Here is an 18,328-nt window from a genome sequence, read left to right as displayed (position 1 = left end):
GTAGTGACCATCCTACACCTGAGCAGTTCTTGATAACTGTTTACTGCCTCAGCTTTTACAGCCTGGCCAGACCTGTTGATGGTGCCAGTGTTGAGCCACTAGTCCTCACAGCGCTACTTGACACAGGAAACACAGACCTGTCAAATTCCACAACCTTGGAAGACACAATTGACAGCTATATTTCAAGGGGGGACCTTGATTCCCTAGAGGATGCTGCCAGCCAGAAAGCAACGGTGTTCCCAGTGAGCACAAAAGTCTAGTTCAAAAAAGAAGTGACTCGCGCCTTATCTACCACATGGCAGGATATGTCGCCAGGAAATTTGTGAAAAAAACTGGATGTGATGCATGTCGCACTCTTTTGCTTGTGAGCAATGCAGAGGGGAGGTCAGGCCTGCACTCTGGTTTTACCAGCTTCGCTGACACAGGTGGACTGCTGTATCCCCCTAAAGAGCTCTATGAGTTCATTAACTACTTAGAGAGTGCCTTTACGGGCTGCTTCAGCAAGAATCAATTACATGCTGACAGCATTCTGGATGTGCTGTCACTGCTCAGGACCAGAACAAAAACAATTGGATGCACAGTCCATGAAGGCGAAGTAAAGTGCAAGGTTGTGAAGTTTTATATTGTAACACGGCTCCACTTCCTGATTAAGGGCCTAAACAAATCAAATGATGAAAGGCGTCAAAGGATGAAGCACCTAAAAGTGGGCAGGTGTCTGTGACACTGACAAGCAGTACTGCTGGTTGCTTTCGCGAAATAAATGTTGACATATTTTGCATTTGAGTTGCACTTGCCATCAGTGGTTTATAATATACATCATTCCTGTCCAATTATACATGGCTTGCACATGACGTCACATCCGCCTGCTCGTTGACCCGGCGACCATGCTTGTGACCCAGTCGCTCAGTCATCGTTCAGTGCTGTGCTGCCGCGGATGCTTTCAAATTCGTGGCACCGGCACCGTTCACAGCTCTTCTTCATCCGATTTGTGCCTGCTATGGCGCCGCATGAACCTTTAAACGCGGGTTATTACTCTGAACTCATCGGCAGTATTCGCCTTCGTTACGAAGACAAGTTGAAACTGTGCGATGATATCGATCCATACACGCTGCGGCCCGGAGTGGACACAAGTGCCGATGTGAGTGGCTTCCCCGAGATTTCGCACGGCGACATCGTCACGTATCTTGTGTTTTCCGCGAACTTTGTGACTTTGGAAAACATGAAAGCATACAAAGCTTTGGAGTCCCACAATTATTTTACAAGCGGCTGGGTGAAGCACCTTTCTGCCAAGGAATTCCAGGACGGCAAAGTTGTCCTGCTCGGCGAGGTAAGCATTACGAATCCATTTGATGATTGCAAACCTTGTTAATCTGTATGAGCAAAGCTGTGACGAATGGTCCGTACGCCGTTAGCGCTAAGCGCTCTGTGCGGCGCATCTGAAGCGCGACATTCGGTTATGTATGTACGCGAGCACGTGAAGTGCCCGCAAAGCGTGAAAGGAGGCGGAAAAACCTTATCGGTTGCAAAAAACAAACAGAAAAACGGAATTTGAGGTCAAATCTAGGTGATCAGAATACTTTGCTTCGTGATGACCTCGGTGGCTCGCTCGAGGACCCGGCGTTGAACAGCCAAGTCCGAGCTGGGCAGCGCAGTCTCCCACAGATTAAAAGAACCGAGTTGCAGCTCCCATTATTTGCCTTTGTTTTACAGCATCTTGGTCGCATCTATTTTTTTTCTGTTGTTTTGTCCATGCTGTTTCACGTGAGGGAAAACCACACCGACTAATGATGGTAAAGTCGAAGCATCGAGGCCGAGAAAAAAACATGTTTCGTGCCGCTCTGCCGGAGTGACTACCGGTCGAATCCGGGCAAGGCTTCCATGTTCCGTGTGTCCTCGGACCCAACACGGCTTGCGGAGTGGGAACGGCTAATCAAAAGATAGGACCGAAAGTTGACTCCAGCGTGTGTTGTCTGCGAGAAACATTTTGAAGACTGCCACATCGAGAGACGGTGTACGGTGTCGTCAACAAGCTCGCTAGAGATAGACCATATGCATCTCATGCCCGATGTCATGCCAGCAGTATTCGACAACTATACTAAATACCATCTGCCTAAGAAGACATCGAAAAGAGAAGTGTTGGAACCTGTGTGACCAACCTGCCTCTAAATGGCAAACGCGCAGTGCCGGTGCAGGCGTCAGCCATGGACCGTCAAGCTCGCTCGACGCTGTTTCCGACGAGCCGGCAGCAACAGAGGAGTCGAGTGATAACTCATGCCCGCAGCAGCAGATGGGTTGTATTGCTGTTGAAGATCAGCATCTGTTGGACTCAATTTGTATCCATGCAACCTGGACCAAAATATCTGAAGCTCGTACCTGCTGGCTCTGTAGCCTACGCACGTTATGGAGCGGAGAAAAACAACTTTTCCACTTTGTATATAGAAAGAATAGTATAACATTTGGAATGGAATGAAGAAGCAAGCAAGCAAGCACTCCGAAGAAGAAGCAAGCACTTCGACGCCGACGCCTTGTCCCGCTCCCCACTGCCCTCTCCTGCGCCCTCCTCGCCAATATCTGCATCCCGACTCGCAGCGCTCACTACCATGGACATGCCCCATCAACGACGCCAAGATCCATGGATTTCATCGTTGCTCGACGTACTTCGTGCACCCTCTACAACCTCCTTCCCTCGAGCACTTCGTCGCCAGGCTTCCCATTTTGCCCTTCGCGACGGTCTTCTGTACCGGCGCAACTATCGTCCATATGGCCGCAAGTGGCTTCTCGTGATTCCCCGACATTTCCGCACTGAGATTTGTGAACATCACCATGCCGATCCTCAGAGCGCTCACGCTGGCTCGCTGAAAACGTACGAGCGACTACGCCAGAGGTACTATTGGCAGGGCATGTACAACTTCGTTCGTCGCTACGTTCGCTCTGCACGGCCTGTCAGCAGCGGAAGTCGACACCTCGCCCTTCGACTGCCCCGTTACAGCCAATACCGTGTCCGGCTCGCCCTTTTGATCGTGAGGGCATCGACCTATATGGGCCACTTCCCTTCACGACCGCTGGGAATCGCTGGATCATAGTCGCCGTGGACCACCTCACTCGGTATGCTGAGACCGCTGCCCTACCTGCGGCTACTGCTCGCGATGTAGCCTTCTTCCTTCTTCATCACTTTGTCCTGCGTCACGGCGCTCCTCGCGAACTTCTGTGACCGCGGCCGTGTTTTCTTGTCTGAAGTTCTTCACGAGCTTCTCGCTGCGTGCCACACAGTCCACCGCACCACTACTGCTTACCACCCTCAAACCAACGGCCTCACCGAACGCTTCAACCGTACTCTTGGGGACATGATCGCCATATACATTCACTCCGACAGCTCCAATTGGGATCAGGTTCTTCCGTTCGTCACCTATGCATATAACACCGCCTCTCAAGCAACCACCGGCTTTTCCCCATTCTTTCTTTTATTCGGACGCGAACCTTCTTGTATGTTGGATACAATCCTTCCCTACAACCCCGACAGCTCGGAATATGCTTCCCTCTCTGACATCACCCGCCATGCTGAGCAGTGCCGCCAGTTGGCTCGCTCCTTCACCGCCGAACGTCAAGGTCTCCGTACCCATGCTTCCGATCAAGACACGCCCGCGGTTCACTTCTCCACTGGCTCACTGGTCTGGCTCTCTGTTCCGAATGCGTCCAAATTTTCGGCCAAGAACATCGGCCCATACCGCATCTTGGAGCGTACGTCACCGGTCAACTACATTATCGAACCGGTGACACCTTCTTCGGACCATCGCCGCCGTGGCCGCGACGTCGTTCACGTCAGCCGCTTGAAGCCGTATTATAGCCCCCTCGTAGTCTCCTCTCCTTGAGTCGCCAGGATGACTCCCTCTTTCCGCCGGGGCACTTGGAATGAAGAAGATGAACCAGCCCCGAAGCCAACGACGACGAAGCGCTCGCGCCGCCGGTTGGATGCTCGTGCTGGATTGAACACTGCCGCTTGTGTCTCGTCTCTCGGCTCTCTGCCTCGTAGATTGCCTGTGCCAAGGTCTTCGTAGCCGGCGCTTCCATCGTGCCAATAAACCGCTCTACAGGAAGCTTGATGCCGGAACGCAGCCTTGTGGTCGTGTATTTTCTCGGCAAAGAACAAAGCAAGCACGCGCTTACAAGCTCTGTTTTTGATCTGTTTTTACTGTATTCCAGATTTGTAAATAAGAATAAATATGGTACAATGATTGTTTTATTTTGTTCTCTTACAAAGGGAAGCGCAGGCTCATACACACCTGCATAAGTTGATCAAGCAAGCTGTGATTTGCAAATAAAACACATCAATAGTGAGACCCATTCCAACTGTTTGTGTTGATCGTCGCATGCGATCTTTGAAGACGGAACCAATGGTGGGAAAGGGCGAGAGTGCCCTGCTTTTCTTTTACCGATATGCGACGCCATTCCGGGTTAGATGTTCTGCTCGCCATTGAGAATTAATGGGGGCCACGACTCGGTCTTTCACATCGACAGAGCTAGCCGAGCGCGCACTCAGCATGAAGGTGTATACGATGTCCTTCACCCACGATCGCGATGCGTGGATCGCAATCGACTGGCCCCTAGTCGAATAAAATCTCGATCGGAAGTTTCCATGTAGCAACAATGAGTCCGGACCATACTCGATCGTTCAATCACAACAACGTAATGCGGCCAACGCATAAACTTTCGTTGCTTATTTCAAGTTGGGTACCTCGCTGAACATTAGGCAGTCGATATGACTTCCGCGGTTCAACCACAAACGAATAAAAATTTAGCAAACTGGACCTGGTGATACGTGTCAAAGTTTCGGCGAGCGCTGTTTCAGTCCAGGATTTTCTCCTGGTAATGCCAGGCCGGTAAGATTGTCTGCAGCCAGTATTGTTTTTATGCAAAAACTGCTCTCAAAGCGTTCAGAGACAGGCTTCCAAGTGAAAAGCGCAGCGTACCTACGCAGCCTCGGCAGCGGACGCGGCGTGGTGGCACGTTAGCGACTGGCATCGCCACCACGCGGTGGCCGCAGGAAGGCATCACCGCAGCGGCCACGCGAGCGCGCGCCCTCGGCACACTAGCAAGTATATTCTAGGCACTATACTTCAAGTATGGTGTCTGTATAGTGAACTAGAATGCGTATCTAGTGGCGCGAACGGAGGCGCGCGGCAGCGCAGCGGCTGAGGCAAAACGCCTCTCCTCGCCGCAAGGGGCGCTACTGCGCCTTTTTCTAGCCCCGTGTTGCCACTGCCGTGCTGCTTCTCACATGCGGAACGGCTCTCCGGGCGCTGAACTGGCTGAACCGAAGTGTTTTATCTGCGTTCTACGTTTCTGCGTGGCTCCTCGAGCTGTAAAATGTGAGTGATCCGGAGAAAAATCGTCTTGCTTTTGTGAAGTTCGCGCTATAAAGGCACTACAGAGAGGCACGATGCCGAAAAGGAAGACGGACTCCCATTGCTTTGTTCCGGGCTGTCGGAGCGGTTATCCAGGAGCTCCTAAGGCGTCTTTGTTCGCCGCTCCCACGCACGACGAACTTAGGAAGAAGTGGGAGCGCAATCTGCGAAGAGATGACAAACCTTTCACTGAGTCTTCAGCGGTCTGTGAGCGCCACTTTGAGCCCGAGTGCATATTGCGGGACTACATACACATCATAAATGGCTCCGAAGTGCGACTTCGCCGTGGGAAGCCGTCACTGGCACATGGTGCGGTGCCTACCCTCCTGCCTGACTGTCCGTCTTACCTTTCTGTCCGAAGAGCGAAACAGAGGCCAGAAAGAAGGCCAGCAACAGCAAGCGTTTCGGTGCCCAGCAAGAAGCCACGACAGGACGCACAGAATGAAAGTGCAGATGTCGCGCAGGAAGCGCTACGTCAGCCTTTAACAGATGTTTCGATTTCCGAGCTGAACGCTCTAAATGAAGCTGCAGGCCCCACCGAGTGCGAGCCCTTCAGAGTTAACATGCTTCGAGGAGTGATGCTTCCCTCAAAAATCTGGTGCCGGCTAAATTGCGACAGTGACGCCAGCGTGCTCTTCGCAACAACATCGCTACGAAGAGACACCAAACTTGAAATTCTTCACGAGAAATCCGTGCTGTTCTGCGCATATGAGGACAAAGTGTCTGCGCAAATGTTTCTTTGGGGTGCCTTGTGTGGAGACTTCACTATTGATTCACTCACTGCCGCGAATCGTGTTCTGCGAGAAGCTGATGCCAGCACTACCTGCAGAGGGGACATGACAAGTGTGGAGTTTAGGGGCATGTCGCACATTCTAACACCGAAGCCACGGTCTGCAGCAGCCACATTTGGAGGTTTTGCCTTCAGCACAAGGTGCCTGGGAAAGGTTTCCTCACAAGGTAATTTGTACATTGCAACCTTTATTGCTTTTGGCATATCTGTTCCAATATTTCACATGTAAGTCATACATATACATGTACACAGTTTTTTCTTAGGTGCAGTTTGTGAAAAGTGCAAGTCCACACAAAAGTGCCTTCTTAGTAGAAAGTCGCGTACCTCAAGACCGAGGCTTCATGTATCTAAAAAAAAAAAGTTACTGCTAAGCGACTAAAACTGGAAAAACAAAAGGCAGCACGACTTCGAAACCGCGCGTCAGCCATGCAGGATCAGCTGGCAGCAATGGAGGCCAAAAATGCAAGGATTTCCGAAGACGACTTTAATGAGAGAATAGCAAGCCTTCCAGCCAAACAGCGTGAGGCAGTGCATCATGTTTTTAAAGCTTCGCAACGTAAAACTACCCATGGCATGAGGTATTCGAACGAGTGGGTGCTTGAGTGTCTGATGATGAAAATGAAGAGCCCCGCACTGTATGAGCACCTTAGAAAAGAAAAAATACTTGCCATCCCCAGCAAAACAACTCTGAGGAAGTACCTAAAGTCATACAAGACAGGCTTTGGTTTCAACATGAAAGTACTTGACGTGCTGAGCGAAAAGACTAGCTCAATGGATGAGTTCAGGAGACATGGAGGTCTCATTGTAGACGAAATGAAGCTGTCTGAACACTTGTCGGTCACTACTACGAATCACATCGAAGGTTTTGTAGATCTTGGCCCTTTTACATTAGAAGAAGATAAACACACTGTCTGTGACCATGGGATGGTTGTTATGTTTATCCCATTTGTTGGCAAGTGGACTCAAGTGCTCGCAGCATTTGCCACGAAAGGAAACATAAAAGGAGCTCTACTCACAAAAATAATGCTGGAAGCTGTGATTTTGTCAGAAAAGGCAGGTTTGAAAGTCGACTTTATCACGTCTGACGGAGCCACCTGGAATAGGAAGATGTGGAATATGATGGGCGTCCGCGCATCTTCAACAAGCACGAAGTGTGGTGCACCACATCCCATGGATCCAGAACGTCGGCTCTATTTTCTGTCGGACTTCCCTCACTTGATAAAGTGCCTGCGCAATGGCTTGCTGGCTTCCGACTACCTGCTGCCAGAGGGTCGTGTAAGTACTGTACACAGGTTGAACCACATTATTTTTTACTAGGAAGAGAACAACTATGTAACATATTTTTTTACATTTCAGGTGTCGCTGAAAAGTGTCCGCAGAGCCATTGCTCTTGATGGCAAAAATGTTGCATTACAAGCCCTGTACGGGATCACATCTAGCCACACAAATCCCAACAGTTTTGAGGTTCAGAGGGTGTCTCTAGCCTTTCAACTATTCAGTGACAAAGTCGTTAAGGGGCTGCAGCTGCACAGGGCTGAGATTGAAGAGACCTGCGGGAACATTTCGGCTACTCTCCATTTTTTGAGTGAGTAGCAAAACTTATTTCTTTGCTGCTGAAAACTTTTCCATCGTAACGACCATAAGACAGTCTCGTTGTTGTGTATTGTTTCCTGATTTGTGCTAAGCAACTTATTTCTGTTTCAGGACCATCCGTGATCTGATCCATGTGATGACATCTCGCTTCACTACCGAAGCTCTGCGTCCCAATTCTCCATCTGCTGAAAAGCTTCGCTCATTTTTGTTGCTCCTGAGTGCATGGGAAAAACACAGTAATGAAAAGGAGGGCTTTTTGAGCCAGTACACAGCTACAGAACTACGTGTTGCACTGTCTAGTGTGCTGTCACTGTTGGAGTACTTAACAGAACGTGCAGGCTTCAACTACCTGATGACCAGTAGGCTAAGCCAGGATCCAGTTGAACACCTTTTTGGAATTGTGCGCCAGTCTTCTGGGTGCAATACCCACCCAACACCACAGCAATTCATAGTTACTGTGAACTGCCTTACATTCAACAACCTTGCGCACTGTTTCCACGGGAAACTGCGAGCCTGGCATCCTCAGTTCCCTTTTGGATGCAGATGCTGGCCAGCAAAGCTCCCATAGTGGCAGGCAGGAACTTGTTGATAAACTGCTAGATGCAGGCAACATAGATGCAGCAAATGCAGTGCTCCCGAAATTACCCCCAGACCATTCCACTTGCACTGTGCCATCAAGTGACAGCTGGCTAATATTTTATATAGCCGGTTATGTGGCCAGGAAATGCGTCCTGAAGACAAACTGTGAAAGCTGCCTCAATTTGCTTTTGTTGACCAAAGAGGCGGCTGGGAACTTAAACCTAGCCCAGTTCACTCGCATGAAAGACAATGGTGGTCTTCTGTATCACGCTGCCGCCCTGTACAAATTTGTAGCTCACCTAGAAAATGCGTTCACAACATGTTTTAGCCTCCTAGAACTACATGCAGACAGTAAAATTGATATTGTAGATGTGGTTAAGGCAAAAACAGAGCTCAGCCTTGGCTGTCCAGACCACTGCGAGAACGTTGCAGTCGAACTCACTGCTTTTTACATAACAACCCGCCTTCACTTTTTTATTAAAAGCATCAATAGCAGCAACAAACGGAAGCGTCAAGCTTCTAAGTACCTGAAAATGAGTCGATGCACTTAGATTTGCGAAGCACCCTGTTAGGGTAGCTGCAAGCCCAGCCTTGTTTCCACGGATGAAATTTCTATGTAACCTAATTAAGGCTGGTTATGCCAATAATGTGCCTGCCATTAAACCAATATTTTCTTCAGTTTTTCTTTCTCATGTCCGCACTTGCCAATAAAAGTATAATGCTCGCCTCTCGTGTATAATCAACCTGGCTTATGTCATGCATACACTGGAAGTAAAATTTTCCGAAAATTGGGGTGGAAATATTTTCAGTCATGGGCACAATTTTCTGAAAATGCGTTTCTGAGGCCGCTTAGCCGTCTCAGAAAAAAAGAAACTGATTTCCGTAAGACTAGATCACACGTAGGCGCGCGGACAGATGAATGAGGGGGGTAGTTCTCTATAATTAAGTCGCCGCGGTGGCCCGGTGGTTATGGTGCTCGGATGCTGACCCAAAAGACACCGGTTCGATCCCGGCCGCGCCGATCGCATTTTGATGGAGGCGATATGCTAGAGGCCCGTGTACTGTGCGATGTCAATGCAAGTTATAGAACCCGGGTGATGAAAAATTCCGGAGTCCTCCGCTACGGCGTCCCTAATAGTCTGAGTTGCTTTAGGACGTTAAACCCCGTGGTACCAAAATCGCAGGTAAACAATATCAGCCTGATAAAAGATGCATCTAGACAACTAACATCCACCGTCAAATCCGTGAGCCTCTCTCATTGCCCGACGCCCGTTCTCGCTAGCAGACGGTATACGACGACGCGGTTTTCATCATCGCCGAAATGCTCAAAGGGTCACGGCGGGGGAAAAAAGGTGCCTATGAAGTTACGTTGAAGCTAGTTGAAGCAAATGACATGCATGTTTATTGACTACAGGCGTATTAGTGAACCACACTGTAACAACGACTCGGAGAAACACACACAAGCTCCAGGGACGACGCCGCTTGAAAAAGTTGCAGTGGCGCCACCTGGTGGTTTTTACGCCAAACGGCACGCCCGCGCCCTTCCGTTCGCGCCACTAGGATAGTTCTAGTTCACTATAGGTGTCTGGAAGGGGGATGTGTGACGGGCGCTGTAGGCGCGCCGTGCTTGGGAGGCGCACGAAACGCGAGGAAAAGCTTTTGAATCCGCTAGGGGCGCTGCGGTCAGGATGGGAGCGAGTTTGGAAGCGGCATCGGCAGCGCCCGGCGAGCTGCCGCATGTCAACCGTGTACCCTGTCACCATGTTCTGGCTGCGCAGTGCAACCACTTGTCCGTTGTCCGTGTTTATTATGCGAAGCATAATAGGGACACTACTTAGCTCAACCATAGCCCAGCCTGGCGCGGCCGCGACCACCAAGGCTAAGTCCCGCTAGGGGCGCTGCAGCCGAGCACGCGGTCTGACGTCACGACAGCTGAGGAGAGACGGGGCTCAACTCGCGCGGCCGCGACCACCAAGGCTAACTCCCGCTCCTCCCGCTAGGGGCGCTGCAGCCGAGCACATTGTCTGACGTGACGCCAGCTGTGGAGAAACGGGGCTCAACTCGCGCGGTCGCCGCGCGGCCTCGACCACCAAGGCTAACTCCCGCTCCTCCAGGAGATTGCTAAACAACGAAGAGACTAGCCTGACTTACGGGCAGGCGATACCGAATCCCTTTCACAAATCTATGCTTCGCATCCTAGGCTTAACCGTAGCTAAGCCAGGCCATTTTTTTTGTTGCAGGCTGTGTGTGTGTGTGTGTGAATGTGCGGACCTCTTTGTCGTCACCCTTTGCTTGAAACAGTAGTATTACGAAGCTGTCAAGCAAACCATGCCGCCGATGCTACGGACTTGCTTTGTGCCCGGCTGCAGCAGCGGCTACAAATCTTGCCCTACGAAGGCATCGCTCTTTCGGCCTCCAAAGGATAATTTGAGGAGAGAGCAGTGGGCGCGTAATATTAAACGAGGAGATAAAGAGCTGTCGGATAACGGCGGCATTTATGAACGGCATTTTGAGCACAAGTTCATAGTGAGGTCTTGGCGGCACATCATAAACGGCGAAGTTGTGGAAGTACCACGGGATAGACCGAGTTTAACAGATGACGCCGTGCCCACTATCTTTCCAGACGCCCCGAAGTATTTCATGAAAAAAGCACCGGTCAGGAGGAAGAACAGAAATCTCTGTGAGCAAGGCGCACCCACTGCGAAAAGAAGAAAAACTGCAAGCGGTGCTGAAGCACACTACGCGGCAGCGTGCGATTCGGGAACGGATACTCCAGTTCCAGATGGGGCAGCTTCGCAAATGGCAGCAAGTCAAACAGGAGTTTACGTCCTTTGTGACAGCCTCCGCCTGCCGGGCCCGGGCTGGAACAGGCTGTTACAGCACAGCCAGGCATCGTTTTTTTTTGGCCTTTGTGAACTAGAGGACCCGGAAATGAATTGCGCATTGCTGCCGAAGTTGGTCCAGTTCGCTGAAAACATCAGTCATTCAGGCCGTGTGTTGTGCACAGTTTTTCTCAGAGGAAAACTACATTTGAAGCGAACCATCGAATCACCACTCGAGGCTCAAGACGTACTTGATGAAACACACGCACTTGTAATGTGCATAGGATGTGGGCTGCAGCCCAAAAATAGCAGCACATATGTGCACTTTGCTGGTGCTTACTACTCTGTGAATAGTGCTCTGACAGCTTCAGGTAGTCGTTCATGCATTTATTGCAAATGCTTGCGCAAGCTTGTGCAGAATCAGCTTTCGCGAAAGAAAAACAAGCTATGAAGGTGAGTCGCCCGAAAAAGCATGCGAAAGTCCGCCGCCGTCTACGCATTGCTCAGAAGAAGCTGCACAACGTTGGGCGGGAGCTAGAAAAAATGAAATCCGCCAATGAAGAAATTGGAGATGAAGTTGTGAATGCTCACATTAAAGGACTGCCTTCAAAACAGCAGATGGTCGTAAGGGCGTGTTTCCAAGCGGCTACACGAAAAAGTACATCTGGCATGAGCTATGAAAAAACGTGGATCTTAGAGTGTGTGTTTCTCCGCATGAAGAGTCCAAAATTGCATGAACACTTGCGGAAACATAACATACTCATCCTGCCCAGCCGGAGCTGTCTACAGCGCTACCTTGGAAAATTCAAGAGTGGTTTCGGCTTTAATGAAAACGGGTTCACAGCGCTTTCAGTGAAAACGAAACAGATGGACGTATGCAGTCGACACGGTGGCATCATCTTCGATGAGATGAAGTTGTCTGAAAACTTCAGAGTAAACACAGCTGGTAAGTAATATTGTAGTGACAAATGGCATTTCTGTGTTTTAGGAACACTCTGTTTGATTTCTTGGCCTTCAGGGCTGGTTTTTCGGTCTGTGACATCCTCACTTTGATTTTGGAGTGATCATTAGTATCATGTTCCTTTCAGGTGCTGTCAAAGGATTTGTTGACCTAGGAAAGTTTATGCCCCAGAAAGAGACCACTGCAGCAGACCATGGAATGGTCATGCTTTTTCAGCCATTCCAAGGTCTGTGACATTTCTAACATTGATGTCTTTGTTATCTGTATAATGGCATTGCTCATGTTTCATTATCAGAAACAGAATGAATTTCTGGTAGTGGTTCCTTTTACAATACAATTTGCTTGACAGTCTGTTCTTGGGTTTCAAAAAAAGCAGACTTCATGGAAAAGTGATGAAAGCACCTGATTTGCCTTTTCATGCTGCAGGTGACTGGACCCAAGTGCTTGGAGTCTTCTTCTCATCTAAGGGCAATATCAAGGCCGAAATGCTTGAAAAGATCTTGCTTGAAGCCATACTGCTGTCTGAGAAAGCTGGCCTTTTGTGGACTTTGTGACTTGCGATGGCGCCTCATGGAACCGGAGACTGTGGAAGTCATTTGGGATTCATGGTAAAATAACTTTCTTTTTTTATTGCTACATTGCCACACCATAACAAGCCTCAACAACAATTTTGATGTACTTGCAAACCTGAAGTGCTACCATCATGTCGACCGTAATACGTAATGTTTTCATATCAAAGAGCATGTTATTGTAATTAACAATGTGCTTATTTAATATATCGAGGAATCTGCTAAATAGGCATAGTGACATACACAGGTGTGTTTATTGCTAATCAGTTTTATTGATTTTCAGCGCAACCAGGCCAAGTCACATGTAAAACTACCCACCCCATGGACTCAACAAGGTCACTTCACTTTTGCTCACACTTTCCACACTTAGTTAAGTGTCTTCGGAATTCTTTTGTGAGCAAAGGTTTCTCGACACCTGATGGCCGGGCATGCATCCAACACATAGAAGCAGCTTGGGACAAAGACAGAAGCTCCATCACATTGAAGGCAATGCCAAGTTTAACTAACGCTCATGTAAGGCCTAATTCATTCGAGAAAATGAAAGTTAAACTGGCATTTAAACTATTCAGCGATGAGGTACTGAAGGGCATGTTTCTGTACAGAACTGATAGGAAGGATATCTCTGATTACGTTGCACCAACGGAAAAACTGGTGCAGCGTCTAAGCAGGATAATATCTCTAACGACCTCAAGGCATCCCCGAGATGGACTAAGGGGATCTTCACAAGCTGTCACAGATCTTAATACATTCCTCCAGTTCTTAGATGACTGGGAGGAAGAATCAAAAAAGGCTGGGGGCGGTTTTGTAAGCAGCAGTACTACTGAAGGCCTTCGTGTCACAATACACAGCGCTCTGTCTGTGCTAAAGTATGTGACATATTTAGGATTTAAGTACCTGCTGACTTCCAGATTGAGCCAAGACAAGTTAGAAAACCTGTTTGGGATTATTAGGCAATATTCGGGTAGTAATGATCACCCATCCCCAAGCCAGTTCCTAATAACTGTGAACTGTTTAAGTTTATATAATTTAGCACGAGCCCCAAAGTCAGGCAATTGCAGTGAAGAAATGATAAATTCACTTCTGACCCCTCCATCTAAAGCAGATGCAGCCGTGTTTAGCATTCAAGACATTATCGAAGATATGCTTGAGTTTGGGGATGTAGATAATGCAGGGGAAGTAATTCGTTCTGCATTGCGTTCTGATCACAGCAGCTATGTGGTGGAATTCAGTGATAGCCGCCTTGTTTATTACATGGCAGGCTATGTCGCAAGGAAGTTTGGAGTGAAGAATGCCTGCAAGGAATGTGCATTATGCCTCATGAGTAGCAAAACAGCAGCTGTGCACAACACAAACAGCACATTCACTGCACACTTTGATAAAGGAGGTCTCCTCTACCCATGTGAGAAGCTCGGCAAACTTGTGTCTGTTTTGGAGGATGCCTTTACGATGTTTTTCTCAAAGGAGAAGCTCCATGCATCCAGTGTGCATGATTTTGTAACCTTTTTGTGCAGCCTAAGATTCAACACTGTTGGCTGCAAGCAGCACTGCAAAGAACTCACTGCCAAAATCATACAGTTCTTTGTGGTGACACGGCTGCATGTTTTTACCAAGGCTCTTAATAAGGAAAGGGCTGTACAGAGGGAGCGGCAGAAGCTTTGAAAGCTTCGAAGATGCCATTGAATGCCCTTTTACTCTTTTCTTTTTTACAATCCTTGAAGTCTGTGAGCAATAAACTGACTTTCTGATACATGGTTATGAATTTATTTTGGTGTGTACTTATTCTGTTGGTATGTGCTCAGCAAACTATTTTCCTGAATCCGATGGTTTCTCTGAAGTTTCCTGCTTATAAATTATAGTAGTGTACTTGGCTGTGAAATGCTTCGCTTTAAGACAAGCTGAAAAAAAAAGTTGAGAATCTCTTGGGCGAGGTAAGCTAGCCCGATAATAGTTCGTCAGTGTCGCTTCTAAGGCTTTATAAGCGTAGCATAACAACACTCGCGTTAATCACGTGGGGATAATAAGTTTGTGCATGTTCACATTTCAAGTTTCTTGATCGTGTTGTACTAGCTGCCTGAGCACTGTTTCAATAATGCAAGAATCTTAGCACCCGCTCATGCACAACCTTCCTTGCTACTATATGCATGAATCGTGAGTTCGATGGCAATTAGCAGCGCCTCTGGATCAACATATATCTAGGCGTAAAACAGCAACATTAGTGGATGGCTGCTCTGAATAAACAGCTGTGATAACTCCCGGGAAGGAAGGTGCCTGTCTACCTTTTGCGTGCCCCAAAACACGCTACGCTAGCTACGCAAGTGAGAGCTACGTAGTCGGCTACACACGTCCCTTATCAGCCTAATACATTTCTCACGTCATGAGGTGAAGCTGTTAGACAATTTAATCTGCCAATTATGCGAAGACAATGCAAAAACAATGCCCAGCAATTGTGTAATTTTAGCAGAAACGCGGTTGCGCTAGCCCGCTCCCCGTGCTGGAGCTGCATCGGCGTTAGCTCCCCTCCAGCTAGTTGCGCTAGAGTGTACTAGAAAGGTTTCGAGTGGGCCGAATAACCGGCTCCGCGCTTGCTAGGAGGCGAGGCGCTGCGCGTTGAAAATGCTGCGGTGGCGCTGTGGTCGAAGTGGATTGGGTTGCGCCGGAGCAGACGAAGCGTCAGGAATGTTCTCGAGCAGCTTGCGGCGGCGGTTTTCTTTGCGTAGCTCGTTCTTTTGTGATCACTGTTTTATCCTGCAGTTACCATCAAAGTGTGTGGCATGCCTAATCGAAGGCATTGTCACCGCTGCGCACCGGGATGTCGCACCGGCTTCGCGGGCGTCCCAGCCGAGAAGCTGTCGTTGTTCAGCGTCCCGTGAGCGTCCCGAAAGATGCGGTTCGAAGGAAAGCCTGGGAGCGGAACCTCCATCGCGCTGACAAGCCTCTGGATGAGAACTGCGCAGTTTGTGAGCTGCACTTAGAAGAACGGTACATACTACGTGACTACGTGCACGTAGTGGCCGGCAAAGAAGTGAGAATCGCGCGCGGAGTGCCCGCGCTCACACCGCAAGCAGTGCCCACGCTTTTGCCCAATACGCCGAAGTATTTGGGCTCAAAGGCACCCCCGAAACGTGCACCACGCAAGCGTGGCACGTCTACCGTGCTCGAAAGCCCGGGCACCAAAAGGAAGAAAGCCTGCACGAGTGTACCTACGGCCGTGCACGACAGTGAAAACTGCGACAACGAGTCAGCAGTGGAGTGCACGCAATGGCCAGCTCTTGACTCAAACAATCTCAGGGACCTGAAGACCCCTTCACTGGTCAGTGCATAATTTTTCCGACTACGAAGGCACTGTTTATGCACTGTCAAGCTTGGAAGCAAGTTCTGGCACGGTGACCTCTGAAAGGGCTGTTCTGTTCAGCCTGAGTGCGACCGAGATTACGTACAGAACATTCCTCAAGCGAAAACTCGTTGCTGAAGGTGCTGCGAAGACTGTGCTCGAAGCAGAGCGAGTCATTTCTGAAGCCTCCGATTTTCTTGCATGTCCTGGTGCGCACTCTACCTCTGCTATTTTAGAGAAAGATCTCACTGCAAAACTTCTGGAAAAAACAACAGTCATTCATGGGGCCTTCCACAGCAAGACATGCACAGGGATGACAACAACCAAAGGTAAATTTGTGAAGCGAAGTGACAGATGCAGAGTAGTACACTATTTCATGTGCAGTAAACTGTGAAGGTCACGCCCTGTGCTACTGAGGGCAAGATTAGGTTAAACGCCTAATCACGATGATTAAGATGCGCGCTACATGTGGTAGCAACAGTCCAGAAATTAAGCAACAAGCGTATTTTGCAATTTGTGTTGCTTTGTATCGCTGACCGAGGCATATGCAATGCAAAAGTGCTGTGATAAGAATTGGAATAGGAGTTTTGTTAATATTACTAAAATATATCAAATTACCCAGGTGTGTTTGCTCAAGCATGCGAACAAAACCTTTTATTGTTCATAAAGCCCTTTCACGCTATAGTGCACTTGCATAAGTAGAATGATAAGTGATGACAAATTTCTCAAGTATTTTGCAATGAGCTTTGGTAGTAGCTTCACTACTTTTGACATTCATTTTTATTTCAAACAATATTGCTCTCCTTACATAAATGTGACTAACTGGTGTGTGACATGAGGGCTTAACAAAATACCTAATTTCTTTTCAGGAGTCCCATGCCTTTCATGCCGTTATCTGCGAAAGACCCTGCTGACACGGATGTCTCGGCTCAGAAACCGTCGTCACAAGCAAATCACGACAGTGGGCCAAAAGCTCAGGTCTATGTTGCAGAAGCACAGGCGCCTGTCCAAGAGACTAATAAGCCTGAAGGGACAAATCGAGAGCATGAAGGCACGAAATTCTGCAATAAAAGAAGAGACTTTGGCGGAAAGCATTGCTATGTTGCCCAAAAAACAACAGGAAAGCGTGCGGCACTGCTTTGATGCCTGCAAAAGAAAGAGTACAAGGGGCATGAACTTTACTAAAGAATAAGTGCTTGAGTGCATTTTAATGAAAATTAGGAGTCCGAAACTCTATAGGCACATCAGGAAGCACAACATTCTTGTACTTCCAAGTAACACCACTTTGAAGAAGTACACTACAGCATACAAAAGTGGCTTTCGATTCAACAAGGTGATGGAAATCCTCAAACAAAAAACAAGCAAAATGGACAGCTTCAGTCGTCATGGGGGCCTTCTGATTGATGAAATGAAGTTGTCAGAGCACCTATCAATAGAAAAGTGCAAAGTTGCGTGGATTTGTTGATCTCGGCCCATTCACACCTCCCGAAGACGCAGGGCTTCCATGCGACCATGGAATGGTTGTCATGTTTGTCCCGTTCACTGGGCGGTTTTCGCAGACAATAGGAACATTTGCAGCGAATGGAAATGTCAAGGGAAACCTGCTATGCAAAATACTTATTGAAGCCGTGATTTTGGCTGAGCAAGCGGGACTTTTTGTAGATTTCGTGACCCGTGACAGTGCCTCATGGAATCGGAAAATGTGGACACTAATGGGCATTAAGGCATCTGCCAGCAAGATTACGTGCGGAGTGAAACATCCTGTTGACGCAAAAAGGAACCTGTATTTCCTTTCAGACTTCCCGCATCTACTGAAATGCCATCGAAACTCACTGCTGAAAGGTGGCTTTAATACACCAGACGGACGAGTAAGATTTTATCTGTTTTGAGTGTTCCAGCATAGTTATCCTGCAACGTGACTAACAATGAGCTTCTTTTTTATGATGCAGGTTTCAACATATTTTGTTAAAGAAGCGTTCAACTATGACAAAGATAATGTGATGCTGAAGGCGATGCCAGGGCTGACTTTAAGCCATCTGGACCCAAACAATTTTGAAAAAATGCGGGTTACCCTCGCGTTCCAGCTCTTCGGTGACCGTGTGTTGCGTGGCTTGCATCATTATAGGGAAAGACTTGAATAAAGTTATGGAAAAGGAGCCATAGATGCTACGGAAAAATTCTCAGGTAACGTGTTTTGTACTCTCAATCTGTGCATGTGATAAGGCAGCATGTGCGACAAAAAGTTGTCTTCAGTTGTGAAAATAGTATTGCTCTAACCTGT

At 48.4% G+C, this 18,328-nt stretch overlaps 1 protein-coding gene and 1 pseudogene across 1 annotated transcript; both read left to right on the top strand.

The window, feature by feature from the left end:
- The first annotated feature begins 11,729 nt into the window (after positions 1–11,729).
- Positions 11,730–12,701, top strand: LOC144097572 (uncharacterized). Its single transcript, XM_077630245.1, has 3 exons — positions 11,730–12,132; positions 12,275–12,373; positions 12,574–12,701. The coding sequence occupies exons 1-3, from the start codon at positions 11,730–11,732 to the stop codon at positions 12,699–12,701; spliced, it is 630 nt and encodes a 209-aa protein (XP_077486371.1).
- Positions 12,702–15,487: 2,786 nt separating this feature from the next.
- LOC144096886 (uncharacterized) lies at positions 15,488–16,441 on the top strand (annotated as a pseudogene).
- The last annotated feature ends 1,887 nt before the right edge of the window (positions 16,442–18,328 follow it).

This window comes from Amblyomma americanum, chromosome 7, assembly GCF_052857255.1.
Source record: "Amblyomma americanum isolate KBUSLIRL-KWMA chromosome 7, ASM5285725v1, whole genome shotgun sequence".
NCBI classification, from domain to species: domain Eukaryota; kingdom Metazoa; phylum Arthropoda; class Arachnida; order Ixodida; family Ixodidae; genus Amblyomma; species Amblyomma americanum.
This window is presented reverse-complemented; position numbering and strand designations above follow the sequence as displayed.

What these genes read in the sequence shown, in the direction of transcription:
- LOC144097572 (XM_077630245.1), top strand. Translation starts at nt 11,730, where the DNA reads ATGAAATCCGCCAATGAAGAAATTGGAGATGAAGTTGTGAATGCTCAC. An exon ending in CTTCAGAGTAAACACAGCTG is followed by an intron (nt 12,133 to 12,274) that starts GTAAGTAATATT and finishes TGTTCCTTTCAG; the next exon opens with GTGCTGTCAAAGGATTTGTT. An exon ending in GCTTTTTCAGCCATTCCAAG is followed by an intron (nt 12,374 to 12,573) that starts GTCTGTGACATT and finishes TTCATGCTGCAG; the next exon opens with GTGACTGGACCCAAGTGCTT.